The sequence below is a fragment of the Aricia agestis genome, chromosome 3 (genome assembly GCF_905147365.1).
Source record: "Aricia agestis chromosome 3, ilAriAges1.1, whole genome shotgun sequence".
Classification (NCBI taxonomy): Eukaryota; Metazoa; Arthropoda; class Insecta; order Lepidoptera; family Lycaenidae; genus Aricia; species Aricia agestis.
The window spans coordinates 13,753,836-13,771,589 of NC_056408.1; the positions used below are offsets into that span (position 1 = coordinate 13,753,836).

The 17,754-nt window shown below is 33.8% G+C and overlaps 1 protein-coding gene across 1 annotated transcript in view; it reads right to left on the reverse strand.

Annotated features, from left to right (window-relative positions):
* The window catches only part of LOC121725303 (neuropeptide CCHamide-2), a 69,422-nt gene that overhangs the window by 4,466 nt on the left and 47,202 nt on the right, over positions 1–17,754 (reverse strand). Inside the window, exon 3 of the mRNA XM_042112192.1 lies at positions 5,756–5,829. Coding sequence (XP_041968126.1) covers positions 5,756–5,829 — 74 coding nt within the window. The remainder of the gene's footprint in view (positions 1–5,755; positions 5,830–17,754) is intronic.

Genomic DNA, 17,754 nt, shown 5'->3' on the forward strand with positions numbered 1-17,754 from the left:
CTCAAGACAGTTTTAGCATGTCTCTCGGGCTCCCTGAGATCATATCAAAGGGTTTTCGTGGTTGGACACCGCTGTCGATCCCGGTGACACAGGAGATACAGTGGTGGAAATGTGTGGTGGGCCAAAGCCCGTTTAAAAAAAAAAGCAGGTTCGGCCACATATGGAATATTGTTCTCATCTCTGAGCAGGAGCGCCAAAATACCAACTGCTCCCTCTAGATCGTATCCAACGAAAGGCCGCTCAAATTGTTGACTGCCATAATGTTTCAAACAGCTTGGACCCCTTGGAATTACGCCGAGATGTAGCTTCACTCTGCATCCTCTATCGGTTGTATCACGGGGAGTGCTCTGAGGAATTGTTCGAAATCATACCACCTGTAACTTTTCGCCATCGTCCCACGCGAAAAATATTCCATTCTCATCACCTTGATGAGTGGCAGTCTTCCACCGTGCGTTTCTCGCGTAACTTTCAGTCGCGCACTGTAAAACTCTGGAACGAACTGTCACCAGCAGTATTTCCGGACCTATACGACCTGCAAACCTTCAAGAAGAGAGCGTATTCCCTCTTAAAAGGCCGGCAACGCACCTGCAGCTCTTCTAATGTTGCGAGTGTCCATGGGCGACGGTAGTTGCTTTCCATCAGGTGACCCGTTTGCTCGTTTGCCCCCTTATTTTATATAAAAAAAAAAGAAATATCACTTACTTTTGTTATAACCTGTAGATATAGATACAAGCATAATAATTATTCATTACATCATTTATTTTTAATTTTAATTATTCCTACATTTTAGAAAAATGACTTAACCATTCAACATACAGTTCGACAAGGCTGTATATGAACGTGGCGAGAAAAGGAACTAACGCTTCTATCATACAAAAACGTTATTTTTGACAGTTCTCCTTTACCAGCAGCGCACATTGACATCATTGACATATTCATATTTGAAAGTCTTGTTGAACTGTACAACTACGCGCCGTCATTTAATGAGTTTTTTAACTATTTATTTTTCTTTTGCAAAAAAATGCAAATCCATTTTTTCTCGTTTTGTTTTTTTTTTTTTAATATATTTTGTGTAAGTAAATAGTTAATATTCTATAAAACATTCCTGCAGCAGTTGTACTTCTATAATGAGCTGGGAAGTAGATTAAAAGCTAGACTGAAAATTCTGCCGAAAGGTGGCGTCCAGCGGCATACAGTATGACGCTAGACGTCACCTTTTGGCAGGTATGACTTATAGTGCACTATGGCGCAGAATATACTATATTATACTACCAAACTATGGCCTACATTCGCTAAATATTGGAAATAATCGACATTATATTATAGGAACAACACCCTAGAGTAATTTTACCCACAACACATTAATACACAAGAACAATAATTACAATTGCCTAATATTGCATTCGGCCCTTTGAAAACCACTGTCTAATGAAAGACATGAGAAAGAAGTCTCAATTCTGGCTATATTTTAGTCGGACAAGAGTTAAACCCAATGTGAAAATATGTATGAAAAATTATTCATATTTGACGCGGACGAAGTCGTGGGCAATAGCTAGTGAGAAATATATATCCAACATATTAATATACCCTTTCTACACCTGTTTGTTAAGGATAACTCCATAAAGTAACGTTAATTACTATTGATTTTGTGAACATAAGGTGCAAAAATAAATATACTAAAATAATCGTAGCTCAGCTCCGATATTACTTAGAATAATTTTTATTACTAATATATGTTTCTCTAATGTAGTGCTACAAAATAGTAATGGTTTTATCCCTGGCCGCTGGAAAAAAAAAATTACGCCACAGGTCCATACAAAGTTACCCAATGCCCTTTAAAACGGTTGAAGTATGGGAGTTACGTTTCCTTAGTTTTTATTATTCGTAGGCAGCAGTGCACTTAGTCGCCCGCGAGCTCTTCTGCGCGCCAGACGTACCACAATCAAAAACGAAACCAAAAAAAGTCGCAAAAATGCCTAGTTGTGGGTTAAGATACTGCAAAAATGATTCCAGTAACACTTCCAAATGCAACGGAATAACATTTCATCGGTATTAGCATTCTTATTTAATTATTTTCAATTAAAATACGAACATTCAATTACTAGGCGAAGACGCGCGCCATTTTGCATTGTCATAGAGTAGTAGATTCAGAGTGTAATGTAGGCAGAATACAGATCTATGATAAGACGACGATGAATGAAGTACTTACTCACGTAGACGAGTTTGTATTTTGGTAATATGTATTTAAAATATTACGTACATTATACATGCGTACATTAAAATAATTTTATTATGGTACATATTTGAAAATATTTAAGTAATTTAAATAAGGTAATTAGCTATAGTGGACTATGGATCCATATTAATTATAAATTTTATAAAAAAGTGAATTTTTATTTTATCCACTTACTCAAATAGATTCTGCATTCATCCGAGTGTAGGCACAAAACTTGTCACTTCTGCGGTACTGATCTATAGCAATCACCGCCCCGCCTCCCACCCCGCTCATGCCTCAAGTGCGACATGTTTTTTGTTCGCAATAGCTGCTCTAGTACGTAGTACTTACTACCTCAGTGTTAATACTACATTTTTTGATCATTTAAACTTAATAAATTTCCAAACAAATAAAATAAGTCGTACATTAATACATTGAAATACCAACTCTATCTTTAAAGATTAATTATAAAAATTAAAACAGAGAAAATGCAGCAATAAAAATGTTTATCAATGCGGGCTACGGCGCGGAGGTCTGCCATATACATTATTAAGTGGACTGCAATTTGCAAAGCACTTTATAAACAGTGAATAATCATTAGTTTATGATGCTGCTACGAAGGTAGAGAATATATTTGTTGTTTACTTGGAAACTTTTTATTATTTACTCAGATATTTTATAAAATTAACCAGAAAACGAGCTCGCAAATTACCTAATAATAATATATTGTACCTATGCGTTCCTTTTTTTCCTCCCTTACGCCTTTGGTAGCCTCTCTCATTCAGCGAAACAAGCTATGTTTCAAACACCGGGTTGAAACGTAGCTTGTTTCGCTTTTTCCTTGAAGCCATAATATTGATCCCACCAAAAACATTTTATTGTAAAAATGTTGCCAAGATGACAATATATAGTTCGTTGTGTCAAAAAGTAGTGAGATTCATATAGAGCAAAGTTTCTAACCTTACATACTCAGCCCTAAATCTAAAAACCTTAATTTTTCACTAAAGCGCGGCAAAATACTTGATAATAATATAATGTGTCAGCCGCACGAGAAGAATCTAAAAACTCTACACATAAGTCAAAATCGGTGGCCTGGCCATTTTTTTAAAGTTATTAAGTACAACAGAAAAGTAATATATTAAGTTCAAAGCCCATAGCATGACAAATAACAAAATGGCCAAGCCACCGATTTTGACTAATGTTTAAAGTTTTTAGATTCTTTTCGTGCGGCTGACACATTATATTATTATATTATCAAGTATTTTGCCGCGCTATTCAGGTTTTTAGATTTAGGGCTGAGTATGTAAGGTGAGAAATTTGGCTCTACATGAGATCTCACTACTTTTTGTCATCACGAACCACAGAAATAAATCAAGATAGAACGGCGACGCGCGTGCGTTGCTCAGGAATCGATCGTGTCAATTTTTGCTTTGCATTTAGTAAGAACAAATAACTTACCCGTGGAAAGAAATACCTCCTTTTGACCGATTAACTTTCGTACTTCCGTTTTTTACAATTAGACACTGCACAATGAGGCATTTTTGCACAACCGCTCCGGTGTAATCAAGTCGAGACGTGCGCGCTGAATAAATGAACGTTCAACAATTAATCTTGCTCACTTGTGCAAGATTGAAACACGCGTACTCCACCCGCTTAGCCGTTCTATCTTGATTTATTTCTGTGCCACGAACTAAATGTTCTCATCTTAGCAACATTTTTACATGAAAATGTTTTTGGTGGGATTTCATTTCTTTTTGTTAGTTGGTTTATGTTGTTTTTTCTTTTAGTTGTTTTTTTTTATTTTTTGGGTGTATTTCTTTTAAGTTTCCGTACCCGGAGGGTAAAAACGGAACCCTGTTACTAGACTTCATTGTCTGTCCGCTGTCCGTCTATCTGTCTGTCTGTCTGTCTTTCTGTCTCTTGGATGTATCTCTAAATAAGTACTCTAGTAACTCTAGTCAATAAGAGATGTCACTGTAGGGTATCTACATCCCACTATTGTTTGACGCGAAGATGTTTGATATGGCCGTTTAACTTTCAGGTACATTTCTTCTTTGAACTAACCGATGTTGATTACATCCTAAAATGAAATATTTGTAAAGAAATTCTGAGACTACGACTGTAATATGCTTTGAACTTACATATTTTAAAGACGATTTAAGGTCTAGAGTCTACAAGGTAAAGTAATTATTAAATATAAGGAACATCATACTCATACAGGGTGCAATTAAACCTTCCTGCCAAATTTTTTTCAGGGCTTAGGTATCATTAGGAGAGTCCATTCAACCAAAAAAATTTGGGTGTTATTTTTTTTTCAATGGCATATTTTATCCCATTTAAAATCGTTGCAGAACGGTCACTCGCGGCGGGGGGGAATGACCGGGGGTGACGCGGAAGGAGGCGCGCTCGCCCCCGCGCGCGCAGCCGACGTATCGTGTCCATTAATTGTAGTGTTTTTAGGATAACTTTCGGAAGCTATTTCTCAACATTTTAGTACTGAGTGATTATAAAAGAAAAAATACGTGTATTTTTATTGTTAAAAAGGATCAATATATCAAAATTTGGCAGGAAGGTTTAATTGCACCCTGTATATTAAAATATTATTTATTTTTTAGTTACGGGATGATTCTCTAATAAAAATTACCACATATTATTACGTTTTTATGAATTTTAAGGGGCAAATGAGGATATGCACTCGCAATATTAGAAAAGTTGCAAGTGCTTTGCCAGCCTCTAAAAGGGGATCTGTTATATAAAATTAGGGGACAAACGAGCAAACACTGGAAACCGTGGAAAGTAATTACCGTCGCCCATGGACTCTGTAACATCAGAACAGTTGCAAGTGCGTTTTCGGCCTTTTTATGAAGGAATAGACTAAGGGAATAAGCAGAAGAGAATAGGGATAGGGAATAAGGTATAGAGTGCAGTTGGGCCTCCGCTGAACTCACTCACTAGACGAAACACAGGACAAGCGCTGTTTCACGCCGGTTTTCTGTGAGAGCGCTGTTTCACGCCGATTTTCTATAAGTCTGTGGTCTCTCATGGCTAACACGTATTTTTTTGGCACAAGAAGTATTTTATACTCTATTTTTAATTTTGTATATCATACTAGCATCCCCCCTCTATATCAAGGAGATGGGATAGGTTAGGTTGGGTTTGATTATTTTTTTTGTTGTTTCTGTACTAATATTATGTTACATACCAAATTTCAGCTTTCTAAGACTTCAGGAAGTACCCTAACAATTTTGATGATCGGTGAGTCAGTGCCAAAATTGTGGGTTTTTGGACACCTATAAAATCTATAGTATAATAGTCACAATATTCAAACTTTGCGCATTTAATGACTATGTACATGTCATTATATCTTAAAAATTTCAACTATCTGGCATTATCCAAACCAAAGTTACGAGGGTTCAAAAATACGACGAAACGTTTCGAGAAAAGGTAGGTGGCTCATCTTGGCAGGGCACTCCCGTGCCCACAGATCTGACTGAGCCGATCTATACGTGCTTTGTGCTGCAACTTTAACATTCTACTTACGCTGCCTAGAGGGGAATCCCCGGATCTCTTCCCGTGACCGCCGAAACAGGAGTGGCCGAATGCTGAACACCCTCCTGCGACAAACAATATTTACTTTATGAAGTCTTTATAAGGCTATGGCCCGATTCGGAATTATTAAAGTCTAAAAACTTTGGAATATTAGGGACAAGTTCACCATACACTATAATTTTAAATGAGACATTTCAAAATTGGAATAATTATTAATATCACTTTTATGAGAGAAATAAAGATCTATTATGAACAAAGGATTTATTGAAGTGCAAGGATAAAATTGTTGCGATCTTTATATCAACGAAAAAATGTTTAAGCAATTCTTTTATTCCAGATGAGGCAGTACAAAATATTATTAATTAATATATCCAATACGCCCAATGCTATGATATGATATTATATTATATTATATTTAAATCATAGCTATGTTTTGACTTAAGGCCCAGTAGTCCCTAAAATAAGCAGGTCGATGTCTGTCAGTACGAATATCGACGTTAAGAACATTAAAATAACATTCATATCAGCGCGCCTTGTACAGTGGCTGTTACACGCTCGCCGCGTGCCTTGATAATAGAAAATAGGAGTAAAAACCTTTTGTTTTTAGTATTACACAAATCAAATATATCAAATCGTTTACGTTAGGTTACGACACATATACTACATTTTTTGTTTTTTGTAGAAAGTGTGTAATTTAGCCATAAAATGATTTAATTATGAGAAACAGCGTTATAACAGTCATCTTTCTGATGTTTTCTATCGAGCAGAATTTTTCAAATTGTGTACTGATAATATACCTTTGAGTATAGGAAATTTTCTCAATTTTAAAACGGTACTTATTTTATACTTAAATAATGACATTTCCTTTACTTAAACCGTGTTTTAAAAAACCCATTTTACGTAGTTGCAACAACCACAGCGCCTTAAAGTACAATACTACCAATATTTATGATTTTCTTGGCCCAGGAAGAAAATGTACTACGCCCCTCGCACTAACTTATCTTAACTTATAATCTTTTAAGAGGCGGTCAAAGGTTATTGTAATTTCCTTAACCAACAGGGATAAATGAATTATGAATAAGTCTTTTAATATTAAATACCCTCGACGGTTGCTAAAAGCTGGACCGAAGATTATAGGGTCAAACCAAATTTTTCTTAAATTAATTTTACGTGAGTCTTTAATGGGTTTCTGGTAAACAATCAGGAACAAAAATTTGACAACATCTAATAATTATTATAGATTACGATAATATATATTTTTTTATGTTTTAAGGGGTAAACGAGCAAACGGGTCACCTGCAGGAAAGCAACTTCCGTCGCCCATGGACACTCGCAGCATCTGAAGAGCTGCAGGTGCGTTGCCGGCATTTTAAGAAGGAATAGGGTAATAGGGGAGGGTAGGGATGGGAAGGGAAGGGAATAGGGGAGGGTAGGGAAGGGAATAGGGTAGGGGATTGGGCCTCCGGTAAACTCACTCACTCGGCGAAACACAGCGCAAGCGCTGTTTCACGCCGGTTTTCTGTGAGAACGTGGTATTTCTCCGGTCGAGCCGGCCCATTCGTGCCGAAGCATGGCTCTCCCACGTATAAAGTTTTAAAATAATATTCATTATTTTAAGACTTTATTTTTCAATCGGCATAATTTTGACCTGAGAAATAGTAAAGACACTTTCAATGGCTTGTATGAAAAACAACGTTTTTTTATTCCAATCTTTTAACGAAGAATAGATTTAAAATTATGTATACAGAGTGTAATAAAAATAAGTGATAATACTTTGGGGTGTGTACGTGTTTTTTGTAGAGAGTTCACTGTGAAAGTGGCAGCGCTGAAAGACCAAAATTTTTTTTCACTTTTGTATGGGGAAACTCGTGGGTCCCGGGCCCTTGCCCATACAAAAGTGAAAAAAAATATATATATAATAATTGGAATCTCGGAATCGGCTCCAACGATTTTCATGAAATGTAGTATATAGGGGGTTTCGGGGGCGATAAATCGATCTAGCTAGGAATCATTTTTAGAAAATGTCATCTTAATATTCGTGTTTTATCGAATACCAAACTAAGCTCGGTCAAATAGCTAGTGATTAATTTATGCTTGAAATGCTAACCAAGTAAATCACGAAATTTACAAACGTGCCAATTGCATGAAAATTTTAACCTCTTTGCCCCCAAAATACAGAACTGCACTTGTAAAAATAGTATTACAACTGCACTACACTTTCGTTTACAGTTAATTGTTAATGAAAGTGTAGTGCAGTACACTACACTTTAACCTAAGCCACAATTTTTTTTTTAAATATTATGTTTGATAGAGAGGCCCTGTGTATATCAGCTAGCTTAATATTATATTTTGTGGGATAGAATACACTCACCACTAACGATATCTGACCTACTTTAAAAAGTAAATAGATCAAGTCGAAACAGACTGTTCTGACAGCCTGAAACCAAAACTAATAACTTACATACCAGGCAGATGTCAATTGTCACTGTCGTAATAATATTATATTAAGGGCCTGTTTCGCCACTTCCTGATAATAGGTGCCGAATAGGCTATCCACCAATTAACTTGACAGATCAAGTATGGAGAATCTGTCAAAAAAGTTATGAATAGCCTATTCGGCACTTTATCAGAAAGTGGTGAAACAGGCCCTAACTGTATTTTCTGATTTATTAAGTGTACATAATATACAGAGTGTACCAAAACAAAGGGATAATATTTAAGGGTGTGTATACTGTTTATACGAGTAGGTTCCTCGTATAGTGTTTACAGTGAAAGTAGCAGCGCTGAAAGAGAAACTTTTTTTGTAAGTATGGAAAAATTCATGACGTTACGTTGGGGCGTTTTCCATAGAAACATAAAATTAAAAAGTAACTTATTACAGCGCTGCTACTTTCCCAGTGATCGCTCTAAAATAGACGAATTGGCGGGCAGTTTTTAGTCCCAAAACTATGACTCAAAATTTTTGGTAATATTGATATACGTATTAATATCGACGGCCGTGGCCTACATTTTCTGCAGTTACAGATATTTTAGCAGCGTCATCATGATTGAGAATCAAGTTCTATTGTAAAAATTGATTTTCAAGTAACACCACGTCAATATTTTCCGTTCATTTTATTTTAACAGTTTGAAATTTTTAGTTCAAGGGGCTAAATTATAATAATCAAATTGTGTTTGAAGATGTTAATTATAATATATTTATGAAATATATTTATTTCATAAATATAATTATACTAGCGATTTTTCTGTGACGTTACAAAAGCGATTGACAAAAAATTGGACTTTGCCGGTTTTCCTTGTTATCTAATTAAGGTAAAGCTATACCATATAATTTAATTAAAGCAGTAGCAGGTACCTATATACATTGTCTTCGGAGAAACAATATTAATTAAACAAATTATATTCCATTTATAATTTTGTCCGAATATTAATATTATTGTTGCATTTCACATTATAACTTTTACTAATATTCGGCAATGTTGCTCCAATTTGTATATGCAGTAAAAAAACTGGTTCGTAGTTAAGGCCATCCCCTGAAAAAACGACCTTGACCATGTATTTGCCGCGTTGCGGAGATCGCGCCAAAATCCTATTTTTAGGGTTTCGTACCCAAAGGGTAATTTTTACTTATCTTAGTTCAAAATTGACCTAAAAAAATTTCAAATGGGGAGTATATTGTAGTTAATGAAATTGTCGATCTATTGGCGTGTGTTTCAAATAATCGTAATTTATATATAATCGGCCAAGTGCGAGTCGGACTCGCGCACGAAGGGTTCCGTACCATTATAGAGCAATATAAGGCCAAAAATTGTGTTTATTCCCTAAAATTTTTATTTTGTTTCAATATTATGTATTACTAAATATTAAAGTAGGTAGACATATAATTTAGGACTTTGAGAAAAAATCAAGTACCTACCTGTTGCCATTATTGATATAGAGCAAAAAGGCCAAGAAAATCACGTTTGTTGTATGAGACCCCCTTAAATATTAATTTTATAATGTTTTTAGTATTTTTTGTTATCGCGGTAACCGATATACATAATCTGTGAAAATTTCAACTCTCTAGCTATTACCGTTCTTGAGTTACAGCCTGGAGACAGACAAACAGACAGACAGACTGACAGACAGATGGACAGACGGACAAACATCGAAGTCTTAGTAATAGCACAATAGACATAACGGTAATAGGGTCCCGCTTTTATCCTTTGGGTACGGAATCCTAATGTTAGGGAGATACTGAATATATGCTTGAATTTAAATAAATTGGTATTACTTTTATTACTTTGGAAGCTGATATCATGAGTATAATAAACAAAAATAGGAAATTAATAACGATGACAAGAACATTTTCATCGTTATTAATTTCCTATTTTTTATTTCCTATTTTCCTATTTATATATTATATACCTTTGAGTTATATATATAATTTTGTATATATAAATCAAAATTTATATAATTTTGTAGCTTTCATATTATGAGTTAAAAACGGCAAATTACGGCATCTCCGTAGGGGGAGCGTGTTAAGTGTTAAGATTTTTTATTATGCTGAGAATTTATAAATAATATAAATAAACCATTAGGTACTAATATTATCGGGCATACGATAATATTATTAATGGTTTAGAAGTGTCGATGAATCGTGTGCACGCACAAATGCTCAATACGTAGTTTTAGTCTGCAGGCATTGCAATCACTTGTTTGAACCGACTTCAAAAAGTAGGTTATTAATTTGACCATACACACGTGTCTAATTAATAACCTTCTTTTTTAGTGACCGAACGAACTTTCGGTTTCGGTTTCGGCCAAAAAATCTAGTTTCGACCTTAGTTTCGGTTTCGGCCAAAATATAGCCGAAAACCGAAACCGAAACTCATGCAACGTTCGGTAAACTTCACAGTTAACTCGAGCTTGCTTGCCAGCGAGGCCCTGGCTTAGTTCGCTACCATCTATTTAATCATGTTTTGAGATTATGTATTCCAGATTAGTCCCAAATCAAAAATTAGCACTTCCTTTTTTTTCATTAAATTGTCTTAACTTATTGTCATCGAAATTATATTATTGAATTTTATTTCTACGATAAAAGCAGGCTTATTTAATATATTATAACTGTTGGCAAATTATGTGCTATTTTAACAATGTTTCCCAAACAAACGATTTAGTAAATGCTATGATAAATTGATTATATTGTGTGTGAACTTTATTTACTTAAGAATTTAGTTTGACTGTGAGATTATAAGATATCTTAGGATATATTTTGTGAGATTTATCTAGTAAATCATCTCGCCTCACTCTTTTTTTTTTGGACACGCAATCTCTTAGGACTTAGATCGTTCCTACCCTGCTAGAATCTTATCTAGCCCACTTCCCCGTAAGCTTCACTCTTGCAGCCCGCAGTATATTTTTCAGGTTTAGTGGCAAAACGCATTCTGGAGAAAAAAAAATGACGTCAACTGCAAGTTTGCTTAGTCATTTCGTTTTGAACTTCGACCGCGGTCGTGTCCATGTCTCCCATAAAAATAATATACTGCAATTATTGATTTTGTTTTCAGTAGTACGTCGTTCAGTAGTATGTCTAAGGGAGGATTTCACCAATCGCACAACTTCGTTTTATAAAACTTAGTTATCAATTCTCATTAAACGCGTTACTACGGCGATCAATAAAAAAGCAATAAACGATACATAAACTACCCAAACGCATCATTTTTTTCGTCTATGATTTTCGATTCGCCATGAAACTACACTGGCAGGACTTTAACGGCTTTAATGAAGTTTAACCATGCAACATTGGACGTTCTGAAGATAAAACTCGGATTTGTTGTGAACTTTATGTTAGTGAAATGCAATTTGGTGCTATAAACGCGTTTACACGTGTAGAACCAATTTAGTGTACACTAAGCGCGTTCTATTTCTTAGGTGAATCGCACCTAAATAAAATGACTTCAAATAACTTCTGCTCTTGTTTCTTAGGGTAATCCTTCGTTATAATACATTAAGGGGAATTTCACCAATCACACTTAAACGTTTTATTAAACTAAGTTCTCATTGAACAATGAACGCGTTTATATGGCGACGTGAATCTCGTTTTGTTTCAAATAGACTTTACATTCTTCATTTAATCGCGATTAATGAATCTAAGTTTACGTTATACGTTTGATTGATGATTTTTATACGTTTTTATCATCTTTGAGCCTTGTCACGTTGTTTTAAACAAATAGCAAGAAACGATAAATAAGCTAACCAAACGCATATCTATGAAAACCGTCAACTTAACAATTTTTTCGCCTATGTTTTTCGATCTGTCATACACTAAACCAACAGGACATGTGTTTTATGAAGTTAAAACTCGAATATTGGGCGTTCAGAAGATAAAAATCGGATTTGCTGTGAATGAGACGAAACGCATCTACTTGGAATCGTATAAAAAACGGAATATAGTAGAAAAAGTTATTCGAGTCTAAGAATAATAATATTTATGGTAAGAAATGTCGCACAAAGTAAAAAATTCAATTGGTACTTTTTCTTTAGTTTAAAAAATTGTAATTTACGTTAAAAATCAATAAATTTCAGTAAATAATCGTAATTTTGAATGTTTTACCAAGTTTCGCTTTCGGTTTCGGTTTCGGCCGAAACTAAGAGTAAGGCCGAAAGTTCGGTTTCGGTTTCGGTTTCGGCTGAAAAATCAGTTTCGGTCGGACACTATTCTTTTTGAAATATTTCTAGAACTACCCAGATATCATGTATGATGTACCTATGTTTGTCTATATTAACGTGTGAACAAATGTGCCAAATTTCAAAAGTGTAGGTATGTATGTTTTTTTATGTTTGTGTTCGCATGTCTCCGGAACTTCAAGTCTGATTTAAGCAATTCTTTTTTTGTTGTACTAGGTATTATTCAATTTAGGGAAAACTGCAACTTTTATCAAAATCAAAAATAGTTTTTGAGATAGGGAATTTTGAAGATTTTTTTTAAATATTATTTCATGTTAAATATTTTGGGGCGTCCTACTTCAAAGTTTTGAAACTAGTCTAACACCTACTTGCAAATTGTACAATCGAGGAAATTGATTCCTAGGCAGTTGACGGACCTACGTCAAGTGGTCGGCTTATGTCAAATCAGTGTCAATTCTATGTTGACTGTAATATTTTAATCGGTCGGATGAGTTTGACTTAAGAGGGCGACTAACCCCAAAAATCAAACATCGTCCTCTCTTTACACTCACGCCCGTATTTCATATGCCAGGTGAAAAAGAACGACGCGGATTCATCGCCAAATTAGTTTTTTCTCAATAACTCGATAAATATATAACATTTTAAAAATTCGCTAGGTCGATCTCACAATGAAAGAATTTTATACAATGTGTTAAAATATTAACTTAGTTCAATGCATGGTTACGGCAATAAATGAAAAATTCGTGAAAATTAGATGCATCTTTGTGATTTTTTTCTATCGAGAAAATTTTAAGATATCATGTTTTTATTCAGATCGAATTCTCGGAAATATAATGTAGTATCTAATTTTGAAAATGAAACAGTTCGGGGCTTATTTTCAAGTATAAAAATGAATTATAAAGACACTTTAGGGTTAGTCGCCCCCTTAACGCGACCAAATTATTTAAGTCCGCCATCTGCCCAGGAATCAACTTCTCTGATAGTACATTAGTTTTAGTTTTCGAGTAGGCGTTAAGAAGCGGCACTTCGTTCATTATACACGGCGTTGTCCCGGTTTGAGAACGTTAAGTATTTAGTGAGGGAGCGACTGGCGCGGAGTCGGAGCTCATATTGTAAACATGGTGCTGCAGATTGCCTCTAACGAACGTCATAATCTTCACGTGTGGTCTACTATGGAGGAATTCTGATTTTTCCTGTAGACCTACCTTTTCTTCATAAGTGAACTTTTCTTTTGAGCTGTATTTTCCGCACAAAAAGTAATCTTATAATTAGTCAATCCAAAGTTACCTAATTCATACTACTACCAATCAGTTCTAGTAAATTTTTTTATGTGTTAAGGAATAATGAGGCACAAAAAGATATTAGACCAAATACAAAATATAATAAAAAGAAATAGGGATAAAAAACACGGGCATTTTAAATCATATTTTTATTTTGGGTGACGCCTTTTTTTTAATTTAACTAATCGGTTTATGGATGAAATACTAGGATAAATAATTTGTATGGCGAAAGAAAATAGGTACGTTTCTCTTTGAATCGCTTCCGCCCATGCTTCGTTCGCAGTCAACACGTTGTCTAATGTCTGTGTATTTGCCGAGCTTAGCTACTTGTTAGCATGGCCGAGGTCAGGATTTGCGACTATCCGATTAACAATAAGTTTTAAATGATAATGAGCTATTTCTATGTCTATTTCGTTTTCAATCTAACTAATTTAATTTTTGAGTTTAAGCTGTAATTCCCTGGGCCTCTATCATGAGCTCTTAAAGCCAGCCAGAATACTGACTGGCTCGCATTTTGGTACCATGACCTCTATTTTCCAGCCAGTCAGTGGTCACGTGACACAAAACTCACTTCTCCATTGTTAACTGAGTAATAATTTCGTATCATTTGGTATCATGCCAACACTTCTGACATAAGCTCGCTTGCTTTTACGTCAAATACAGCAATTCAATAAACACCAACCAACGAGTAGCTTTTACTGAATAGTTTACATTTTAGTAATTTTATTACATACTTTTTAGTCTTAAATTATATTGCTATTTAGTTGGTTAGTTACTTAATAAGTTATATTTTAGTCTATAGCATATATTTTAGTGAAAATAATTCGTTATTAAAACCAAAAAAACTAAACATTCGAAGTGTCCAAATTTTTGGAAAACGATTAAGTATTCTCAAGTTAATCACGAAGTGATACATAAGTAAAGACGTAGAGACCTTAGTAATCCATTTAGTGTTAGTGAGGTTTCAGAATAATAACATAAGTGAGGTATAGTATATTAGTACAATATACCTATATGTCTAGTCAACAATAAGGTTTGCATTTGTGCGATGAGCTAAGACTGCATTGATTTAGTACACAAGAAACACATACAAGGTATAAGGAACACAAGTGTTGTGTATAATTACTGTAAAACAAGTATGAATTTTCACCAAAAACCTACAGGTACAATCTTATAGTTGCATTGTAGGTTTTTGTGTTATTTCACAAACTATTTCCTTGTAAACCTGAAGTATTTTGGTATATGCATGATAAACACTGCACCAAAGAGGTAAATTCAATATTAAGTACTTACTTTTAACAAGAATTTTCAGAACACAACCTTTTAAACTTTAGATGTATGTATAACATGCTCCGGGTAAACATTGACACACCTAAACTAATAGAAAAGTTAAATAATTGATAATATCATAGAATTCCAATTAGCTAAATTCTCATATGAGCACTTTTTCATTTATAACTTCTTCTCTTGACTACAATATGGTATTATATGATGGGAATAGTGTAAATCACTAAATTTTACTCAAAAACAAAAACCTACATTATAGTACTTTTCCAAAAAAGTCTTACTTAATAAGAATTGCATAACAAACATATGGAACTTATTGTTCATAAAACATAATATTATCATAGGAACATATATTATTATGTATTACCAAAAATACTTTTGTACTTACCTCAATAATAATAATAAGTAAGTATTAGTTTTATATTAAATTAAAACTTAAAATACATGAGGACTTACTATGTACTTCTTAGGAACCTATCTTAGGAGCATTTCGTACAATCTTTTGATTGCAGTAGGTCTTTGTGTTATTTCACAAACTATTTCCTTGTAAACCATGCATGATAAACGCTGCACCAAAGAGGTAAATTCAAAGGTATTACTTTCTCAATAACAAGAATTTTGAGAACACAACCTTTGAAACTTTAGATTCATGTATATTCACGAATAAATATTAACACACACACATACACCTAAACTACTAGAAAAGTTAAATCATTGATAATATAAAATCCAAATTAGCTAAATTCTCATATGCACTTTTTCATTTATAACTTCTCTTGACTACAATATGATATAATATACAATGGGAATAGTCACTAAAACTCAAAAATATAATCCTACATTACTTATAGTACTTTTTCCAAAAAGACATAACAAAAATTGCATAACAAACATACTTATTGTTCATAAAACATAATGTTTTCATTGGAACTTATATTATTATTACCAAAAATACTTTTGTACCTCAATAATAATAATATTAGTTTTATATTATTACATTAAAATTTAAAATACATGAGGACTTTAGTAAGTCCTCATGTATTATACATTTTAAAAAGATGTGGTCGTTTTAGGGACCTATCAGACAGAGTGGTCATGCGTTGAAGCATTTGCGTTGGTGACTGAGGAGCAATTCTGACACATTCAGAACTCCTCCTGTGTGAGTATATAGAGATACTCACACGGGAGGCATTCTACAACATAATACAACACAAAGAACACAAAACCCTTGACCGCTCTCTGTCTGAGATATCCCAGGCAATTTCCCATAGTTGCAACTTGCAATGCAGTTTTTAATTGTTATTGGTTTGCCAAATAAAAGTCTGAAATTATAATATTGTTTTTATCTTTCATCAAAAGTTTGTATTTGAACTCCTTTAATAATAATAAATTAATATTTACGCAAGGGATATTTGATTCATCTTCTTTGATTTTAAGTGACAAGACCTTGTTTAAGATTTCCGCTGTATAAATATTTTTATAAGTATAATATAAAAGAGATTTACCACTTGCCTATCTGATACTAGGTTGATAATAAGATGTAAGACAAATATAGTACCTATTGATGAAAGCTGTGTATGAATATGTATCTAAGGTAGGTATATTTAAGTGAGAAAATAAATGAAAAAACATTTAAAAACGAGTATTTATTAAATTTCTTTTAATTAAAGCTTTTGAGTGAATATATATTATCTTCCTAGGACTTTGTCATCATTACACTTGCAATTCTTTATTATAAAATGTAGTACTTATAGTATCTCAGTGTTAGCAATCATCCTTTATCCTGAAAAATATTTGGTTCAGCGTACACAATACTAATAATGTAAAATGCCTTACAAGGCACGAAAAGGGGATTATTAAACTTATAAATTGCCTGTTTATGTTACAATAATACCTATTTGAAAGCTCAAAAAAACGTAGGTGTTCAAGAATGAGTTCAAGTTCAACAAACTATGTTCAACTCATGACATCAACTCTGTTGTAATGCATGTAATTGTAATCCACAAGTTTGATGCATTTCTAAGACTTTTTCATGGTAGATTATTTAGCGTAGGTATCAAGTAGGTATAGGATATAATAAACTTATCAATTTCTTGCTTAAAACATAATCTCTATATACTTAATAACAATATCCAATTATCTTTTTTTTTTGTCTCCTTCTTCTTCTCTTTTTTAATTGCCGACTCAGTTAGTTGCCAATGTCAGAGAATTCTTTCTCCTCTAGATCGCCATGCTTGTGATAATATAAACATGAAGGAGTGTTATTTTCTCAGTGTTTTCATAAAGGGCTTATAAAATACCAAAAAATATAAATAAAACCATTTACACATTTATAATAATTACCTTTAAATACAATAAATCGGTGCAAAAGTAACTATTCCTACATTGACCACGTTTTATATTAGAAAATAGTATATTTTATAATAAAAAATATTAATCTTTTTTTAAACTATATTTTCATCTTGATTTACAATTTTTCCGTTAGTCGTTATGGCTAAGCCATTTCAATTCCTAAAAAAAAAAAACAATTCCGTTAGTCAAATTTGACGTTCGTGTTTGACATTTCTTAATCCAGTTCAGAGACAAATATTACAGGTTAAAACCATTGAGAAGTAAAAGTGCACATGATACGGAAACATAACCATTCACTTTACAACTGTTTACATACCTGCACGGATTAGCTCAGGTTTTGACAAAGTTAATGATAGGGGGGCAGGACGGACCAACTAGTGGGCTAGGCTTAAGGATTGTAGA